This window comes from Microplitis demolitor, chromosome 9 (genome assembly GCF_026212275.2).
Source record: "Microplitis demolitor isolate Queensland-Clemson2020A chromosome 9, iyMicDemo2.1a, whole genome shotgun sequence".
Lineage (NCBI taxonomy): Eukaryota > Metazoa > Arthropoda > Insecta > Hymenoptera > Braconidae > Microplitis > Microplitis demolitor.
Genome location: NC_068553.1, coordinates 1,903,454 through 1,924,558, shown reverse-complemented (window position 1 = coordinate 1,924,558; position 21,105 = coordinate 1,903,454). Strand labels below are relative to the sequence as shown.

Below are 21,105 nucleotides of genomic sequence, written 5' to 3'. Positions count from 1 at the left end.
TTGCGAAATTGGAAAGAAATTATTTTAGAATTAGGAATCAAAATTTTGATAGATGATGAAATTAATAGAGAAAAATTTTTGAAAATTACGAGGAAATTTTGAAAAAAATTAAAACTTTTTGTAGTTATTTCCAACCCCATTGATTTCTGACAAAATTTCTATTGAATTCAAAAAGATTTTCATCAGATTTTCTAAAAATTTCATTAAAAAAAAAAATGATATTATTTTTTTTCAATTTTATTTCAAAATTCATGAAAAAAAACTAAACAAAATAAAGGCTTGCGATTGGTCTCATTTAAAAAACCAGATCATTGGCTGCAATTTTCCTAGCAAATTTATCAATTTTCAAGATATCGATTTTGAAGGCATCAAAATTTCGATTTTTTTTCGCGGGAAATTTTAAACTTGCGGCTTTCAAAAAAATAAAAAAGGAATTTCTTTTGTAATCTCGAGCAGACTCTAATTCTATAGGTTGTCAATTTCAGTCTTCAGAGGTTCAAAGAAATGATATAAAGTTAAAAACTTACTTGATTACCTGGACCACCTTGTGGCGGCCCTGGACCACGATCAGGCGGCCAAGAATTACCAGGAGTAGGCTCTGAATGGAACTGATGTGGGTGTGGAGGTGGACCACCCCCACTGTTATCATGCCCATGCTGATCCAGACTATTTGACGCGTCATATTGTGCGTTTTCTAGCCTCGTTATCAGCCGTTCGTCTTCTTCGCCAAACTCACCGCCCATCAACGAAGGTTCACCCACTACCATAACATCCTGGAACCATCAAAATATTGTTAATTTTCTATACCATTACCCAGCATTTAAACAAATCATAAAAAATTCAGAAATTCGCTGCTAATTGACCCCGCTTCTAATTGACCAAATTCAAAAAAATTTTTTTTCCATCGATACCTCGAGAGTTAGAAAAACCAGTAAGACTATTCCTGAGCTTCTATTGAAGCCCCGGAATTGATTAGAAATTTTTAAAGTAAAAATTGCATTTTAAATTGACATCAATTAGTTTTGAACATAACTCAGCGGGTAATTGATAAAATTTAACGACTTTTTTTTTAAATCGATACGCCGAAAGGTGGTTAAGTTGACCATGCACTCAGATTTTGATTACCTTTCAGGTCGAAATTGTAAATTTTCCGAAATTCTCATAATTTCCTTCGGAAAATTACAATAGAATTTTTTCCGTTCGAAATAAGTAATTGAAAGTGACCAGGCAAGTGTTTTAGTCCTTGTGTTCACTAATGTATTCATTCGGAGCACTAGTTTAGAAAATTTCGCAGTTTTAATCTAAGTACGGACCGAAATTCCGGAAAATGAAAACCGGAGGTTTTGAAATTTAAGAGGAGTTTTAATTGGATTGTAGTAAATAGGAAATGGTGATTCTAGTGAACTTACTTGAGATGCTAATGTAAAATTTGGTCCTGGTGAACGTTTTTTACTTGGTGCTGGCGGCGCATTACTTCCAGGTCCAGTCGAACTATTTTTTCTCTTTCTTCTTTTGTTTGCCGGTCTCTGTGACTCTGTAAAAATAATTTATCATGTAATTTTTAGATTTTTATTATTTTTTTCATAATAAAATTTAATAGTCTCATTTTTATTAACAAAAAAAAAAAAATTATTTTATCCAATTTTTTCTCAGACAAAAATTTGAAAATTTTTTTTGTTAAAAAAAATGAGACTCAATAATAATAATTATTATTATTAGCGTAGAAATGCAAAGAAGAAAGAAAAAGCGTGTGATTTATAAATAATTTTAGTAACGTGTGACCTTTATCCGACAATCAAAGGTCGATTTTGGAAAAAAAAAAAAAAAAAAAAAAAAAAAAAAATTTGCACATGCACGCACACACACCAGCGACAAATAGACAGATACTTTACGTCTTGTCTCAAGTTCTTTCTTTTCTGATTTTTAAAAATTTTTCAAAAAAAAAAAAAAAAATAAATAAAAAATATTAAAAAAAATTTTTTTTTTTTTTTTAATTTTTAATTTTTTTTTTTTCATGTAAAGCAACTGTCCTTCTACCTCTCTTACCCGGCGGGGCAACCATCCTCTGCCACTTCTGGAACAATGTCGTTTTCAAACAATCTCTGGGTGTTAATGCGTAGGCTTTATGCCTCGACATTAATTCCTGCATTGGTTCCAATATTACACATAACTGAAACGTGAAGAAAAAAAAATTAGCAACAATTTAAAAAAAAAAAAAAAATTGAATTCTTAATTTTTCGCGGGAAATTAAAAAAAAATAGAACTGAGGTGGAAAGGGGAGGGTGACCAACTTACCCTAAGATAATTTAATGTAGAATTAGTAATGCCTTGTCTCGTAATATTTTTGCTCAATTGTTCGAGCATTGATGGATCCTGCTGCGCTGTGTGCATACTGACGACGGATCGCGGTACCAATTCCCGGTGTGTCCTCACAGTCATATGCCACGATTTTATCCTCATTAAATCGTCAAATGTGAATTCTAATATTAGTCTACCTTCGGTACACACCTGAAAAGCCATGAGAAATAATAAAAAACAAAACACCAGTTATTTAAACCTTTTTTTTTATAAATGAAAAGATCACTGGGAAAAATGACGGGAAATTGGATATAAACAGGAAGAAGGTGGAAGTTAGTTTTTAAATTGACTTGGGACCAAGGGGGATCGTTAGTGCTGGTGCTAATACAGTTTTTGAGCCCTTAGAATATTAATTATGAGCAATAGAACCTGAGATAGGGAGTTTTGAAGTGAGAAAATGGAATGATCACTTTTTACCAGGTGTCTAGAAATGGAAAAAGAGGTTGGAGAGTAAGGGAATATTGTTAGATTGACTTTAAAGCATGTGGGAATTTCGAGGCTGGTCAGGACACGAATTTTGAGCCCTTAAAGTAGTTTATATGAGCAATAGAACCAGAGATAAAGAGGTTTTAATGTTGATTTCAAAAAGGCGCCTTTTGGCGGACTTCAAGATTTTCAAATAAATACCAGTAACTAGAAAGTAAATTTTTAAATTGACTTGGAACCAAGGTGGATCTTTAGGGCTGGTGCTAATACAGTTTTTAAGCCCTTAGAATATTAATTATGAGCAATAGAACCTGAGATAGGGAGTTTTGAAGTGAGAAAATGGAATGATCACTTTTTACCAGGTGTCTAGAAATGGAAAAAGAGGTTGGAGAGTAAGGGAATATTGTTAGATTGACTTTAGAGCATGTGGGAATTTCGAGGCTGGTCAGGACACGAATTTTGAGCCCTTAAAGTAGTTTATATGAGCAATAGAACCAGAGATAAAGAGGTTTTAATGTTGATTTCAAAAAGGCGCCTTTTGGCGGACTTCAAGATTTTCAAATAAATACCAGTAACTAGAAAGTAAATTTTTAAATTGACTTGGAACCAAGGTGGATCTTTAGGGCTGGTGCTAATACAGTTTTTAAGCCCTTAGAATATTAATTATGAGCAATAGAACCTGAGATAGGGAGTTTTGAAGTGAGAAAATGGAATGATCACTTTTTACCAGGTGTCTAGAAATGGAAAAAGAGGTTGGAGAGTAAGGGAATATTGTTAGATTGACTTTAAAGCATGTGGGAATTTCGAGGCTGGTCAGGACACGAATTTTGAGCCCTTAAAGTAGTTTATATGAGCAATAGAACCAGAGATAAAGAGGTTTGAATGTTGATTTCAAAAAGGCGCCTTTCTGCGGACTTCAAGATTTTCAAATAAATACCAGTAACTAGAAAGTAAATTTTTAAATTGACTTGGGACCAAGGTGGATCTTTAGGGCTGGTGCTAATACAGTTTTTGAGCCCTTAGAATATTAATTATGAGCAATAGAACCTGAGATAGGGAGTTTTGAAGTGAGAAAATGGAATGATCACTTTTTACCAGGTGTCTAGAAATGGAAAAAGGGGTTGGAGAGTAAGAGAATATTTTTAGATTGACTTTAAAGCATGTGGGAATTTCGAGGCTGGTCAGGACACGAATTTTGAGCCCTTAAAGTAGTTTATATGAGCAATAGAACCAGAGATAAAGAGGTTTTAATGTTGATTTCAAAAAGGCGCCTTTCGGCGGACTTCAAGATTTTCAAATAAATACCATCAACTTCATGGTAAATTTTGATATTGACTTGGCACCATGTGGGATCTTCAGTGCAGCTTTAGCTCAAAAATTGAGCAATAGGAATAATTTTGAAAAGTAATAGAACGGGAGGTATCGAACTTCTATTATAACTGATCCGCTAGCGCGAGAATAAATTAGCAAAATAATTTAAAATAAGTAGTTACCTTCATGAAGGGTGGTTTCCCATGATGCGTTACCATAACACAGTGCTCACAATCTAATGTAATACTTGTATTATGAAACGATTCTTTCGGATGTTTCATATGATAATAAAGCTCTGTGACACCGCCCTCAAATATCGAGCGAAAGTACCTTGGTATTAACGTCCTTCCTATCACTAAATTATAAATAATTAATTAGTGATTATTCTTGGAAGCTGAAGATTATACAGATAAATTTAGTAGAATGACAACTTACTGTATCTTTTAGGTCCATCCTCAAGGCAAAAGGCGAGAGTCAATGTCGCATCGTCTTCAAAAAATTCCGTTGCAAATGAATCCCACCAAAGATTATCACTTTCCTGAATTAAAAAAAGAATAAATAAATTTTTAATGACTTTTTAACGTAAAAAATTATATTTTTAATGATATAGTTATATATGATCATATTTGAGAAAATATGTTGAAAAATGACATTATATGATCATGTATGACGATATTTGACAACATATGATAATATTCAGTTTCATATAGTGACATTCGAAAATATATAATGACATGTGATAAAATATGATAATATTTGACAGTATGTGATGCTGCTATCTGATCATATATGATGAAAGATCATTTATTATGATGACAAGAGATCATATTTGATATCTGATCATATGATATCCGAGAATATATGATATATGTACAAATATGGTGTTATCTGGCAGTATGTGAAGCTTATATCTGATCATTTATGATAAAATACTAGTTTATATGATGGTATCCGAGAATATATGATATGTGATCAAATATAGTGTTATCTGAAAGTATGTGATGCTGCTATCTGATCATATATGATGATACCTGAGAATATATGATATGTGATCAAGTATGGTGTTATCTGACAGCATGCGATGCTTATATGTGATTATATATGATAAAATACTAGTTTATATGATGGTATCTGAGAATATATGATATGTGATTAAGTATGGTGTTATCTGAAAGTATGTGATGCTGCTAACTGATCATATATGATGATAACCGAGAATATATGATATGTGATCAAATATGATATATGATAACTTATATGATCAAATATGATAATTGGAAAGTTTATATGATTATTTATGATAATTTAAATAAATATATGATCGTATCTCATCATAAATGACTATATGATCATATATACTCTCATAAATGTTACAAAAAGACAATTTTACCGGTTATATTATTATGTATGATCGTATCTGATAGTATTTGATGACAGATATTATTGAAGCTGTCAGTGAAAAAACATAATGATCATATCTGATATCATAAATGTCTAAATATAGTATATATGTGCATAAATTTATTGACATACATGATTTAAATGACTATATGATTATATTGCATGTCAGATACTGTTTAATGAAACAGAATTTGTCAATGTGATCAGATATAGTCATATTTTATCATATGATCAATAAACGTTCAGTCTCGTTCTATGATAGCATATTATTTAATATGATTCATAAGATCAGATATCATATATATGATTACTATAAATGATTTATATAAATAATCATATCTTGTGGGTACTCATTTTAACGGAAATGAGTTCGTTTTTAATAATCTAATACTAAAAAATTCAAATTCCAAAATAATTTTTCAACAATTTTCAAAGTCGTATGATAGCCTTTTTAAAAGAAAATTTTCTAAATAATCTAGTATCCTCAATACCCATATCAAAATGAATCCAACAACCCTACAATTTAAAAATCCTAATATATTTTCAAAATTTTCAAAATTTCTCCGATTTTTTTTCTCAAAAATAATATAGTCTTCATGGTACTCATTTTGAAGGCCATTAAATTTCCTTTATTCTCCACTACTCAAAAATTCCATTTAACATTTTTTTCAAAAATAAAAAATAACATTTTTACTCGAAATTCTTTTTCCCGCCTAATTTTTTTTTCTCTACACAACTCTTCGCTCCCACTTTCAATCTTACCTCCCCCTCTTTTTTTTCTACTAAAAAAGCGGGAAAAAAATTTTCAAAAATTTCATTAATTATTTTTAATTCCCACATATATATATTTATATATATTTCTTGTTTGAATCGTACATAAAAATTTCCATAAATATATATATATATATATATATATATATATATATACATATATATATATATATATATATACATATATATATATATATATATATATATATATGTATATATATATATATATATAACCATTTTTACCGGCGACTGTAGAACCCTAGTACCGTAGAAGTAAAAAAAAAAAAAAAAATAAAAAAAAAAAAATAAAAAAATAAAACAAGTAGATAGTAAAAGAAAAAAGAAAAAAAAAAGAGAGAGTTATACAAAATGTATATGATAAAAAGAGAGACAGCAAGTATGTACAGAGTGAGAAAATACATAACGGGAGGGGAGCAGAGTAGAGGGGGCACAAACCATGGGCTCTCATTGGTATGAAGCGGGGCAAGAGGGAGAGTATACTTGAGTGGTGGGGGCGACACGGGACGTGCGCGGTAGAGAGTGTCTAGGGGTGGTATATGATCGCGTATATATACTTGCCTGTAAAAGTATTGTCACAAAATTCTACCTCAGATATTATTTTGTAAAATCGCTTAAAAATATAAAATATGTCTCAATAAATATATAAAAAATATAGTAATTATTAAAAAAATACCGCGAGGTCACTCATCAATTTTAGTGAATTAATAATTATTTTTAAGAGATAATTTATTATTTGGCTGGTGATAGAGTGATGATGTGGAGAAGGACAATACTTAGGAGGTGCGCTCGAGTATATACGGCCGCGGGCCGACGCTGAGTGGAGACACTGGGTACTAAAAGGGGCTGAGGTGGTACGGGGAGGGAAGGGGTACGCGGGAAGGGGGAATACTAGAGAGGGTGTGGGGCAAGGAGGTGAGACGCAGCGGCTCACAATATGGGTTATCGAGGGGGTTACACCCCTCGCGGAGGGCAGGGGCACTCATTTTATTACCCGGGAGAATGACAGTGGTACTCAACTTTTTCATTTTTAATTATTATTTTTTTTCGGTCAAATTTGAATTTTGTTGTGGATCATAGACTACATCATTTTTTAAGTTATGCTACTTGAGATCGCATTCTATTTACGAAGACGCTGGAAAATTCGGGAAAAAGAGAAAATTGTTTATGGAAAAATTTTTTTTTTTTTTGGGAAAATTGATGGATTTTTTTGGTGGAAAATTTCGGAGGGCTTGAAGAAAATTTTGAGGAAAATTACTGATGGAAACGAGTAGTTTTTCAGAGATGATAATTGAAATTTTTTTTTAATTGAATACGAAAAATAATTGAATTTTTTTACGGGTTTGCAGATTAAATTTTGGGGAAAAAGGGTTGAAGTTTTTCGGAAAAGGTTTCATTGACGTTGTGAAAAATTGAAAATTAGAGCTGTGGAAAAATTTCGGGAAAAACAATTTTAATAGAATATTATTAATTTTAGCTTAGAGGGCTGTAACAATTGAAATATTGAAAAATATGAAAAAGTCATAAGGACCATTTTTGTAGGGTTTTAAATTTTCTACAAAAAAGGTCTCATTGATTTTTTGTCTAAAATTGATATTTAGAGCTCTGGAAAAATTTCTAGAAAAATCGTTATTTTAAGGAAAGCTCATAATTATTTAAAATTGCGATAACTACTAAAGTATCAAAAATTTTGAGAAAGTCATAAGGACCATTTTTGTAGGGCTGTAAATTTTCTACAAAAAAGGTCTCATTTATGTTTTTGATAAAATGAATATTTTTGATGTTAGGAGCCAATAAAGTGCCGAGCATTCTTCAGATACGACTATGACGCCATATACATATATATATATATATATATATATATATATATATATATATATATATATATTTATATGTATATATACATATATATGTACACAAAAAAGTGAGAAAAGATGATTTATGAGCACGTGACACGTCAAGTTGGCGACCGTGGACACCCTGACTGACTCTATACTATATACGTATATATATATATATATATATGTATAAGTGTATAAAAAATATATATGTAGATACTACATTTGTGTCTCTTTACCAGTAAATCCGCGGGAAAGAAGGGGTTAATTTAAATCCGACCCTAACCTAAACCTAAAACCAATGACCGCAGAATTTGCAAGACCGCGATGTCACCCTCACACGTCACAAATACTAATAAATCATTTATTTTCAATTGTTTATTAACTCTCCTCTTTTATTATTTACTCTACTATCCACAGCATCTACTGATAGTCAAAAAAAATTTTAAAATCAATAAAATCTAAAATTTTCCATAATAACTCAATTTTACATATTTTTTCGAAATTCTCCCATATTTTGAAAACTATCGAAAATTTTTCCGCCTTGTGGGTACTCATTCCAAAGGAAATTCAATTTTCAACCCGACCATAACGCAGGAATTAAAAAAATTTGAATTTTTTCAAAAACAAAAAAAAAATTTTTTTTAATTATTAAGTGAGGATATTTTTGAAATTTCTCAAGCGAACCAAGTGGTGTTGGTACTCATTCCAAAAGAAATTTAATTTTCTCCCAAACTGAGTAGGCGAAGACATAAAAATTTAAGTTTTCCGTAAATTCGAAAAAAAAATTTTTTTAAATGAATTTTTTAATTTAAAAATAACCTAACGTTGTTGGTACTCATTTTAAAGGTAATTTAACGCTGAACAATATTGTGAAATGTAAAATATGATTAATTGAATTAGTTGGACGATAATTGCAATTAGTGAGTATTTTAGTGATGAATAATTACTTTGAATTAATATTAATTAATTATTATTAATGGCAAGTTATTAAGGGGATGATTTAGATAAATATAAATGTAATATACATAGTAAATTTAATTACTCACCTCAGTTCGTGATTGTAACCTCTTGTTGAGCTCATAAAGTCTGATATCCGGCTGTTGAAAGTATGGAGTGTGCCTCCTGGGGACAGGTAACGATCTGTCAGACCAGACCGATTGGTCATGTTAGGGTTCTTGTGTATTTAATATATATACATGTATTTAATATGTATTGTTAATAATTAATCAACTAATGTGTATTGTGTTAATTAATCATTCATTCATCCATTCACACTTGTAACCAATTTATTTGTTTTACTTCTACATAAAATTAAGACTTAACTATTAGATTTATGAGCAAAAGTATAAAGACCTTTTTTGTAGCCCTCAAAATTTCCTACAAAAAAGGTCCTCAAGAATTTTCGTCTAGGATTGACAGGTAATGAAATATTTACCATTAATCATGCAAATATTAAAAATTTCAAAATTTATTAATTTTCGAATAATTAGTTACTAATTACTCGGTAAATATTGATTTTAAGAAAAAATTTAATGACACCTTTCTTGCAGCTCTTTGAATTTCCAACAAAAATGGTCCTTAAGAATTTTCGTCTAGAAGCGATAGGTAATGAAATATTTGCCATTAATCATGAAAATATTCAAAATTTCAACATTTATTGATTTGTTAGTATTTGAAAATTAATTACTCGGCAAATATTAACTTGAGGTGAAAAATCAAAGATACCTTTTTTGTAGCTCTTTGAATTTCCAACAAAAATGGTCCTTAGGAATTTTCGTCTAGAAGCGATAGGTAATGAAATATGCGCCATTAATCATGCAAATATTAAAATTTCAAAATTTATTGATTTTCGAGTAATCAGTTATTAATTACTCGGTAAATATTGATTTTAGAAAAAAATTTAATGATACCTTTCTTGTAGCTCTTTAAATTACCAACAAAAATGGTCCTTAGAAATTTTCGTCTAGAAGCGATAAATAATGAAATATTTGCCATTAATCATGAAAATATTCAAAATTTCAACATTTATTGATTTTTTAGTATTTGAAAATTAATTACTCGGCAAATATTAACTTGAGGTGAAAAGTCAAAGATACCTTTTTTGTAGCTCTTTAAATTTTCAGCAAAAATGGTCCTTAGGAAATTTTGTCTAGGAGCGATAGGTAATGAAATATTTGCCATTAATCATGAACATATTGGAAAATTATATGAATTAAAAAATTTATCAGTAATTAATGTCAGTAAATATTAATTTGTGATGAAAACTCAGATACTTTATCTGCAGAATTTAAAATTCCCCACAAGAACATGTCCCATAAATGTTCGAAAGTGTTAAATTATAGGCTTAAAATAATTTAACTGATCTTATTTATTTTTTTACTTATTTACCGAGCTATTAATGGCTCAATCAAGTTAAACTCGATTTACTGTATAAGGGTAGTGTGAATTGCGTGATGTGACTCGCTAATGTCTGTCTCTTACTCTACTTACTCTTATGATCAGCTGATTATATACATAGACAATAAAAATAACAATCAACTTTAATATAAAATGTTATGATTTTTTTCTAAAAAATACATTAAAAATTTCGTCAACTTTACACTGATAAATATCCATTTTACGGTAATTATCATTGATACCTTTCTTTTAGATAATTAAAAGGGCTACAAAAGAAGCCCTTATGACTTTATTTTTAAAAGCTGTATTTTAAAAGATATTTACAATTAAAGGTGAATAATTATTTTTGTGTATCGAATGTATAACTCGTGTAAATTTGTACATGCATATGCATGTATATAGAGATATATATATATAGGGGTGATGAATAGTGACTCCCTAACATTGATCGCAACTACCCATGAGCAACCCCTAATAATACAACCCCAATACAACTGCGTCCTTTGGTCAAACTCAATCCTCATCCTTCAATATACAGACACCTAATGCACTCCTGATTAATCATTTTATAATTTTAACATCTTTGTTGTCTTAAATATTCATCTGATTGGTTAATCATCAAGACCTTTTTTTTAGCCCTTTTTATTATCTACACAAAAGGTATCTATGAATTTTTTCCTAAAAGTAATATTTAACAAGTTATTATTTATTAATCACTGAATAATTGTGTAATTAGTATAATTTAGAATTATTTTTCTATATTTTTATGATTAATGACCGATAGCTCATTACCTATTAATTTTAGGAAGAAATTACATAGGACCTTTTTTATAGGAAATTTCACGGGCTACAAAAAAGGTTTCCTCAAACTTTTCCCTAGAATTGATATTTACAGAGTTATCACCTATTTAATACTAAAGAAAATGATTAGTATTCATATTTTCGATAACTGTACCATATTCTAATGATTAATGGCTTATATTACATTACCTATCAATTTTACGACGAAGTTGCTCAGGACCTTTCTTGTAGGGAATTTAAAGGGCTACAAAAAAGGTATCTTCAAACTTTTTCCTAAACTTGATATTTACAGAGTTATAAACTATTAATTACTGAAAAAAAATTAATATTCATATTTTCGATTATAATTTCATATTCTAATGATTAATGGCAAATATTTCATTATCTATTCAGTTTACGATAACATTGCTAAGGACCTTTTTTATAGGAAATTTGAAGGGCTACAAAAAAGGTATCTTCAAACTTTTCCCTAAAATTGATATTTACAGAGTTATCATCTCAAATACTAAAAAAAATGATTAGTATTCATATTTTCGAAAACTATCCCATATTCTAATGATTAATCGACTATATTACATTACCTATCAATTTTACGACGAAGTTACTTAGAACCTTTCTTGTAGGGAATTTAAAGGGCTACAAAAAAGGTCTCCTTAAACTTTCCTCTAAAATTAATATTTACAGTGTTATTAATTATTAATTACTAAAAAAAAATTATTATTCATATTTTCGATAATTATTTCATATTCTAATGATTAATGGCTTATATTACATTACCTATCAATTAAACGAGGAAGTTGGTCAGGACCTTTCTTGTAGGAAATTTAAAGGGCTACAAAAAAGGTGTCTATAATTTTTTCGATATTTTCAATATTTATAAAGATATTTCCATAATACTGTTACATAAATTCGAAACCTAAATTAACGGAATTCGGAAATAATGTAAATAATTAAAACTACTTTTAATAAATAATGGCAAAGTATGTGAGCATGTATATATGTTTATATTACTTAAAATATAAATTTAATTCGAGAATGGAACGGACCAGGAGGCCTTCGTCATGCGGGAGGTATGATGAGTATTTTTATAATTCTAAATATAGTCAAAGCTCTAGTATATTTTCATAAATATATATAATGTAATATAATTCTCTATTAAATATATGTTTTGCCATTATTTATAAATCAATAATTATTAACTACAGTATATATTTATGTATATATTTTATCTCCTTATGAGGTAAGACCTGATTTGTAATTAATTTTTTTTTTAACTTTTAAATTTCTCCTAACCTTGGACAATTATTAATCGCTTTCTCTGCACGACTGCCCGCGTTATTTCACTCACTCCACTTTCTCATACATATATATATTTATATATATTTATGTACTATTGTAATTTAAGAAAAAAAATTGGATTTTTTTTTATTACTGGACTAAAAATTAAAATATCTCGATAAATATCAAAAATATCAAAAAATTTAAAAGAACCTTTTTTGTAGCCCTTTAAATTTTCTATAAAAAAGGTCTTAGTAACTTTTCTCTAAAATCGATATCAAAAGCCCTAGAAGCTCTGGTGTAAAAAAAAATATCGAATTCCTCCGGATGAAAAAATGAAGAAAATATAAAAATGGAGAATATCTCAAGAAATATCAAATTTATGAGAAAATTATAAGAGGACGATTTTTTAGCCCTTTAAATTTTCTACAAAAAAAGTCTGATTGAATTTTTGGGTAAGATGGACAGGGAACGAGCTAGAGATAGAAATAAGATGACCTTGAAATATTTTGAGATTTAGAAGAATATTTTTGAGTTATTTGTTATTAAAAAAGTTTTGTGGATTTCTTGGGATGTAAACTAGTTGGGTTACATGTGAGTGTACCTGATGTAGGTAAAACAAAGATCGAGGTAAGTGGAGAGAATGAGGGAGAGAAAGAAAGATGCAGAGAAAAAGAGAGAGAAAAAATGGAAAAAGATGCAAAAGTATGAAGAGAAGTGAGGAGAGAGACAAGTTGTTAAGGTAAATGGAGGTGGTGAAGCTACCGATATATATGTATGTATATATATGTATACATATATGAAGGAAACGCGCGGGAACAGAGAATGGAGAATTGGACGAGGCGGCCTTGAGAAGACGAAGCAAGTAAACTCCGACGCGATTCGTTGCGATGCGAACCAAGAAGTGAAGCGACTTGTCTTGACTTAACTCAACTCAACGTATACTATAACTATAACGTATATATGTAGGCAGACGATGTACTGTTATTGGTTGTATTGTCATAGATGACTATAGATTAATAGTAGACTAAAGTTTGTAAAAAAGGATTTTAGAACTAACGGTTGAAAAATTGATTGGTTAACTTGGAATTTTGGGGAATGTAAGGGAAATAATTGGACTTTTGTGAGGTTTTCGGAAAGCAAATTTGCCGGGCTACAAGATCGGTGTGATTGAAAAATCGGGTAGGAGTGATAGTTTCGGAGATAATGGAGTTATTGGATCAAGGATCGGGATGGAAAAATTCGGCTGAGGGCTGCTACTTTCAGACGAGTCATTTTTTATTTTTTTTTTCTCGGATCCAAGTTGTGGGAGGCTCGGTAAGACTTCAAATGAGCAAATGGTGTCTGGTTAATTTAATTCTTTAGTGGGTATTGATAATTAGAGGCACAGAGTTATTATTTAAGAAATAAATTATTTGTCATCGTAACTTCAATTAGTGATTTACGGTTAAGTAAGTGAGATAATTAAACTTTTGGGGAGATCGTTAGAAAGCTCGGTTCATTATCTACAATTTTTGGTTTAGGTCAAAATACTGTAGGATCGATAGTTCGGAAGGTAGACCCGTTTGAAAGGGCGGAAATAATATTTTGGTTTAGTAGTGCTACAGGTCAGGAGGCTCAAATTTTAAGACTTTTCATTTTAGAAAATTTATTTCCAGAGACTAAAACTCTAGGAAATTAAATTCCCTTTCCGAAGATCTTCCGATGTCCGCTGATCTCACGTGTTCCTCTAAATATTGATAATTTAACTCGAGCCCTTTTTTGCAAATTCTCAAATATTTGAAACTTTAATTATCAACATCTTACAAAATAATTAATTAAAATCCACACATCCACCCATTGTCAGTGAAGTTTAATTTTCCACTTCGGTCCTCACTAAAAATATCCTCACGTCAATAATTCAATGCAGCCTTTAACTTAAAAAGAATATGACTACTCCCAAATTGTTTAACCGGCTGTAACTCTGCAGCGATTGAACTTATGCTAATTTTCAATTCCACCAAACTTGTAGCCCTTTAAATTTCCTTTCGAACCACCTCCCATAACATATATTTTCCTCATATATTTACTGAGATAATTAATATGTATCTCAAAAAACAGATTAAATTTTCTAAAAATATCAAAATTAATTATCTAATTACCAATAACTCATCAGCTAATCACAGTAATTTAATCCAACGACATCATTTCACCGGAAATTTCCTCCTCTACAATTTTACTATCTACAAAAAATTCCCTAAAATCAATAGTTTCCAAGTTACAATCCCCTGAAGTCAAAAACAAAAATTCCCACTCCCAATAAATTTTTATGAAATTCAAAAGTATTAAACTGACCGTAACTCTCTAGCATTTAAACTTACGCCAATTTACTAAGAGATCGAAATTGTAGCCAATTAAATTTCCTTTCCAAATACCCCTAAAAACATATATTTATTTTATATATTTATTGAAATATCAATGAAAGATTACCAAAAAAATTATCAAAAATTGAAATTTCAGAAAAATAATTTATTATATATATATATATATATATATATATATATATATATATATATATATATATATATATATATATATATATATATATATATATATATATATATATATATATGTATAGAAATTGAATATTTCCGGAAATATATGTATATATATGTTAAGAATAAGTTGAGAACCTCTTAAGGTTAGTACGAGCAGGTAGATTGGGATGAAACCAACATATATATATATGTATACATATATATATAAATCTATAGGTGTAGTATAATGTAAAGAGGATAAGTAGCAATGTTTAAAGCTGTAGTTATGTTCCAAGAATAAGAAAATACAATATATAAGATAAAAGTTTAGAAATTTTCACTTGAATTTGCCCTTAGGTAGCATCTTTGTCAATTGATGACGTCAATTGTCATAATTATATTTAACTATTTCTCTACAGGATTACTTGACAAATGTGTTTTCACTTTAAAATAATTTTATTTATGGTATATTTTACATATTTTCATATATTTTTTTTGGAAAATTTGAAATTTTGAATGTAGAAAAAATTATGGTTTGAGTTTCATTGTATAAAATATATGAAAATATGTAAAATAAAAATAAGTTTTTAGGGGTATTTGGAAAGGAAATTTAATTGGCTACAATTTCGATCTCTTAGTAAATTGGCGTAAGTTTAAATGCTAGAGAGTTACGGTCAGTTTAATACTTTTGAATTTCATAAAAATTTATTGGGAGTGGGAATTTTTGTTTTTGACTTCAGGGGACTGTAACTTGGAAACTATTGATTTTAGGGAATTTTTTGTAGATAGTAAAATTGTAGAGGAGGAAATTTCCGGTGAAATGATGTCGTTAGATTAAATTACTGTGATTAGCTGATGAGTTATTGGTAATTAGATAATTAATTTTGATATTTTTAGAAAATTTAATCTGTTTTTTGAGATACATATTAATTATCTCAGTAAATATATGAGGGAAATATATGTTATGGGAGGTGGTTCGAAAGGAAATTTAAAGGGCTACAAGTTTGGTGGAATTGAAAATTAGCATAAGTTCAATCGCTGCAGAGTTACAGCCGGTTAAACAATTTGGGAGTAGTCATATTCTTTTTAAGTTAAAGGCTGCATTGAATTATTGACTTGAGGATATTTTTAGTGAGGACCGAAGTGGAAAATTAAACTTCACTGACAATGGGTGGATGTGTGGATTTTAATTAATTATTTTGTAAGATGTTGATAATTAAAGTTTCAAATATTTGAGAATTTGCAAAAAAGGGCTCGAGTTAAATTATCAATATTTAGAGGAACACGTGAGATCAGCGGACATCGGAAGATCTTCGGAAAGGGAATTTAATTTCCTAGAGTTTTAGTCTCTGGAAATAAATTTTCTAAAATGAAAAGTCTTAAAATTTGAGCCTCCTGACCTGTAGCACTACTAAACCAAAATATTATTTCCGCCCTTTCAAACGGGTCTACCTTCCGAACTATCGATCCTACAGTATTTTGACTTAAACCAAAAATTGTAGATAATGAACCCAGCTTTCTAACGATCTCCCCAAAAGTTTAATTATCTCACTTACTTAACCGTAAATCACTAATTGAAGTTACGACGACAAATAATTTATTTCTTAAATAATAACTCTGTGCCTCTAATTATCAATACCCACTAAAGAATTAAATTAACCTGACACCATTTGCTCATTTGAAGTCTTACCGAGCCTCCCACAACTTGGATCCGAGAAAAAAAAAATAAAAAATGACTCGTCTGAAAGTAGCAGCCCTCAGCCGAATTTTTCCATCCCGATCCTTGATCCAATAACTCCATTATCTCCGAAACTATCACTCCTACCCGATTTTTCAATCACACCGATCTTGTAGCCCGGCAAATTTGCTTTCCGAAAACCTCACAAAAGTCCAATTATTTCCCTTACATTTCCCAAAATTCCAAGTTAACCAATCAATTGGTCAACTAATGCCATTTGTAATACACAAATAAATAATAATTATTCAAATTCGTATTTTACTCCTATATACTTATATATATCTTAATAGTCTAGTTGAGTACCTCTATTGCAATGTGAAAAATTTAAAAGAATAAAGAAAATGGTCAAGTTATACCTGAGTACTGTTACAGTGTTTATTGAACTTCCGTACTTTCTCGGACTTAACAATTTATAACTACATTAGAGTTGAAAAAAAATATACAGACATATATTTTTATAATTTCTAATTAACTAACGAACCCATTAATTAACTACTTATTTTTGAATATAAAAAAAATCATCAATAATTTTTTTTTTATTTTTTAAAATTATTTGCAATTTTTTTTTTTTCAAATGAATATTTTATATTCATAATTAAAGTTATTTTTGTGTCTTATCCTAAAAATAAGAGGTGGGGAGAGACAGAGAAAGAGAGAGAGGGAAAGAGTGACTAAGCGATAAGATAACAATAACAATAACAAGTACAAGCCTTGGACTCTTTACACTTTAAAACTTGATTTTTACTTCCGATGATTTTAGAAAAAAAAAAAAAAAAATCTTTTTTTTTTTTTTTTTTTAAGGAATTCATTGATTGGTTGATTCGCTAGTTTGTATGATAAGGTGGAGGGGAGGGGTAGTTTTATTTTGGAGGTGAGTATTTTTGATGAGGATCTGGATCCTGGAATAAAAGCATTCGAGTGTTTCTCAAACAAAGTTGTATTTGCTGGGAATAATTCTCTTAAAATGTACATTACCAATACTATCTCAGCTAACGGGTCCGCGGGTACTGTTATATTCATTATCCATTATGAGGAAGAAATGTTACCGATGTATCGAAATGTTTAGAAGTCGATACGTAAAAGTTGTTTAAAATCGCGGTATTAAGATTAAAAAATTTTTTAAAATTTATTTTTTGGGCTTTGAATCGATATATCGAAGTATTGAATCGATATATCGAAACATCGAAGTCGATATATTAAATTTTTAGATAAACAATTTTAATCGACAGACTAAAAATTGTAAAAATCGATATATCGAAGCTTTGAATCGATATATCGAAGTTATGAATCGATATATCGAAACATCAAAATCGATAGCTTCAATTTTTCCGTCTTCAATTTTTAATCGATACACAGAAATTCATGAAAATCGATATATCGAAGTATTGAATCGATATATCGAAACATCGAAGTCGATATATTAAATTTTTAGATAAACAATTTTAATCGACAGACTAAAAATTGTAAAAATCGATATATCGAAGCTTTAAATCGATATATCGAAGTTATGAATCGATATATCGAAACATCAAAGTCGATAGCTTCAATTTTTAATCGATACACAGAAATTTATAAATATCGATGTATCGAAGTTCTGAATCGATATATCGAAATAACAAAATCGATAGATTCAATTTTTAATCAATACATTGAAATTTATAAAAATCGATGTATCGAAGGTCTGGATCGATATATCGAAGTATTGAATCTATATATCAAAACATCAAAGTCGATATTTTCTATTTTTACGTCAACAATTTTAACCGATACACTAAAATTTGTAAAAATCGATATATCAAAGCTTAAAATCGATACATCGAAGGTCTAAATCGATGAATCGAAGTTCTGAGTTGATATATCGAAACATCAAAATCGATATATTGAATTTTTACAACTTCAATTTATAATCGATACACTAAAATTTGTAAAAATCGATGTATCGAAACTCTAAATCGATATATCGAAGCTCTGAATCGATGTATCGATGATTGAAATCGAATTATTTCATTGGTATAGCTGTGAATTTTTAATTGATACACTATAATTTTAAAAATCGATATATCGAAATTGGTAATCGATCTATCGAAGTTTTAAATCGATGTATCACCACATCAGGATCGATACATATTCAATTTTTACATCTTTTATATTGAATCGATGTTCTAAAATTTATAAAATTCGATGTATCCAAATGGGTAATCGATGTATCGAATTTACTCTCGAAACTTTAAAATCGATAATAAAGTTTTCAATTGATCAATGTTTAAAAGTCGATAAATTTAATTTTGTCAAACAAATTCAAATTTTTTAACCTCTAATTTAAATTTACATATCGATATCTCGTTTTTAAAAAAATCGATACTAAGCAACAATTAATATCTCGACGTTGAAAATTCGATACATCGAATTTTCAGATGAGACATTAAATTAAAAACAAACACACACACTCAATTTATATCGATATATTTAATATCCAATTAACAAATCGAAGTATAAGTTCGATAGCTCGAAGTTTCGAATTCGATATCTCGACATTAATAAATATTTACAATATTTACTCAAATTTTAAATCACTTAATCAATTTATCAATAAATATATCGAATTAATATCGATATCTCGAAATCTAAAAATCGATATATCGAATTCCAAACAATCGATTTTATTTTAAAATTAAATTCCATCTATATAATACCTGTAGTAAGGTGAACCAAAAGGTGAACAATAAAACGGATCGTTGTGTAAATGTTGTCCAGGAACAACACCAGCCTGAGGATGTGAGTGTGGGCCCATAGGACCCGGTGCTCCAGGCGGGCACATGGGGCTCTGCTGCATGCCAGGCGCCATCATGCCACCCCCGGGGCCGCCACCAGGTCCACCACCAGGTCCTCCAGGCATGCCAGGCCCACCCGTAGCCATGTGATGATGCGGGGACCCAACCATGTGTCCAGGATGGTGAGGGTGTGGTGAAGGCCCACCGGCCCCAGGACCACCCGGGCCCATATGATGCGGCGGGGCATGCGGCGAGCCCTGCATCATCCCGTGCGGAGGCATCGGATGCGGACTAGGAGACGCGCCATTCAAATGAGGCCCCGATCCAACAGGCCCACCACCACCATGCACCGGCGTCGGGGGCCCGTGGTTCCCACCGTGTGTCGGGGTCGTTGGTGGTTGTGGTGCCGGCAAACTTGCTCCCGTTGTTCCTCCCAATGGCAAGGGCCCATTGGCCATGTTATTTAATTGGGTCAGTGATGCCGCTGCCGACGCCATTGCTTGCAATGGATTTGGGACCGTATTTAGATTGTTGTTATTATTACTGTTATTATTATTAATTATACTATTATTATTATTTGCTAGATGACTTAGTACCGATGAAGTCAATGGCGGTGATATACCACCGTGACAACGGCCTGGTCCCAATCCCCCCACTCCAACTCCTAAACTACCCAGACCTACTCCCACTCCTACAGCTCCTGCGCTCGGGACTACGGGCCCGGAATGCAGAAGACTCGGGGGGCGCTGCGCCACCCTCACCGGCATCACTCCCCCCTCCACGACGCTTGGGTCTTTTCCTACTACTTTGACAAGGCCCAAAAAAAAAAAAGTAAAAAAAAAAAACTTTTTCTAATTTTTTTTCTTGTTATTTTTAAATGGGAAAAAAAATGTTTTTGGCGGGATATTAAAAATTTTTTTTTTCAATTACACTGTATATCCATTGGCACCAACACTAGTAACTCCACTTCACATTTATCCACGTGGTTTGTCACATTTTTAAAATTAAAATTTTTTTTTTTTAATTTTCAAAAAAATTTTTTCACTTCACTGAACTCAAAATTTAAAAACCAAAAACAAAAAAAAAAAAATATGAAGAATTAGTCGAGCATTAAAATCATTCTGACATTTCCCGGTATTTTGACATTTTTAAAAATTTAATGTTTTTTTTTTTATTTTTGTACTCAAAAATATTTGAGTTACAAAATTTTGAATAAAAACGAATAATGAATAGTTTTTTTTAACTTGTAGATAAATATTTGGAGGATTAAAATAAAATATAACGATATTATTTACGGAGCGTTGAGAAAACGTGTACGACTTGGCAGCCAGTCGGTCGCGTTACTGCGGACTGAGCGGGTGTGTCGGCGCTGCAGTCGTCATTACCAGTTTTGCTTTGGCTCAACACTAGGCTACTAAACTGACGACTCGAGTCACAGCGAGGCGGGGTAGACGGAAGGGTGAGAGAGGAAGCTGGAA

The 21,105-nt window shown here is 30.6% G+C and overlaps 1 protein-coding gene across 7 annotated transcripts in view; it reads right to left on the bottom strand.

Moving 5' to 3' along the window:
• LOC103580785 (LIM domain-binding protein 2) overlaps positions 1-21,105 on the bottom strand; it is a 38,268-nt gene that overhangs the window by 3,412 nt on the left and 13,751 nt on the right. Inside the window, exons 1-8 of one of the 7 annotated variants that reach the window (XM_053741758.1) lie at positions 19,550-21,006; positions 9,173-9,266; positions 4,531-4,633; positions 4,279-4,450; positions 2,296-2,518; positions 2,038-2,170; positions 1,410-1,534; positions 528-773 (exon numbers count right to left, since the gene is read on the bottom strand). In XM_053741758.1, the coding sequence (XP_053597733.1) occupies positions 528-773; positions 1,410-1,534; positions 2,038-2,170; positions 2,296-2,518; positions 4,279-4,450; positions 4,531-4,633; positions 9,173-9,266; positions 19,550-20,394 (1,941 nt within the window). In that variant the 5' untranslated portion in view covers positions 20,395-21,006. Of the gene's footprint in view, positions 1-527; positions 774-1,409; positions 1,535-2,037; positions 2,171-2,295; positions 2,519-4,277; positions 4,451-4,530; positions 4,634-9,172; positions 9,267-19,549; positions 21,007-21,105 lie in introns of those variants that run through there. The other 6 variants (XM_053741759.1, XM_053741760.1, XM_014442263.2 and 3 more) reach the window with 6 other exon arrangements.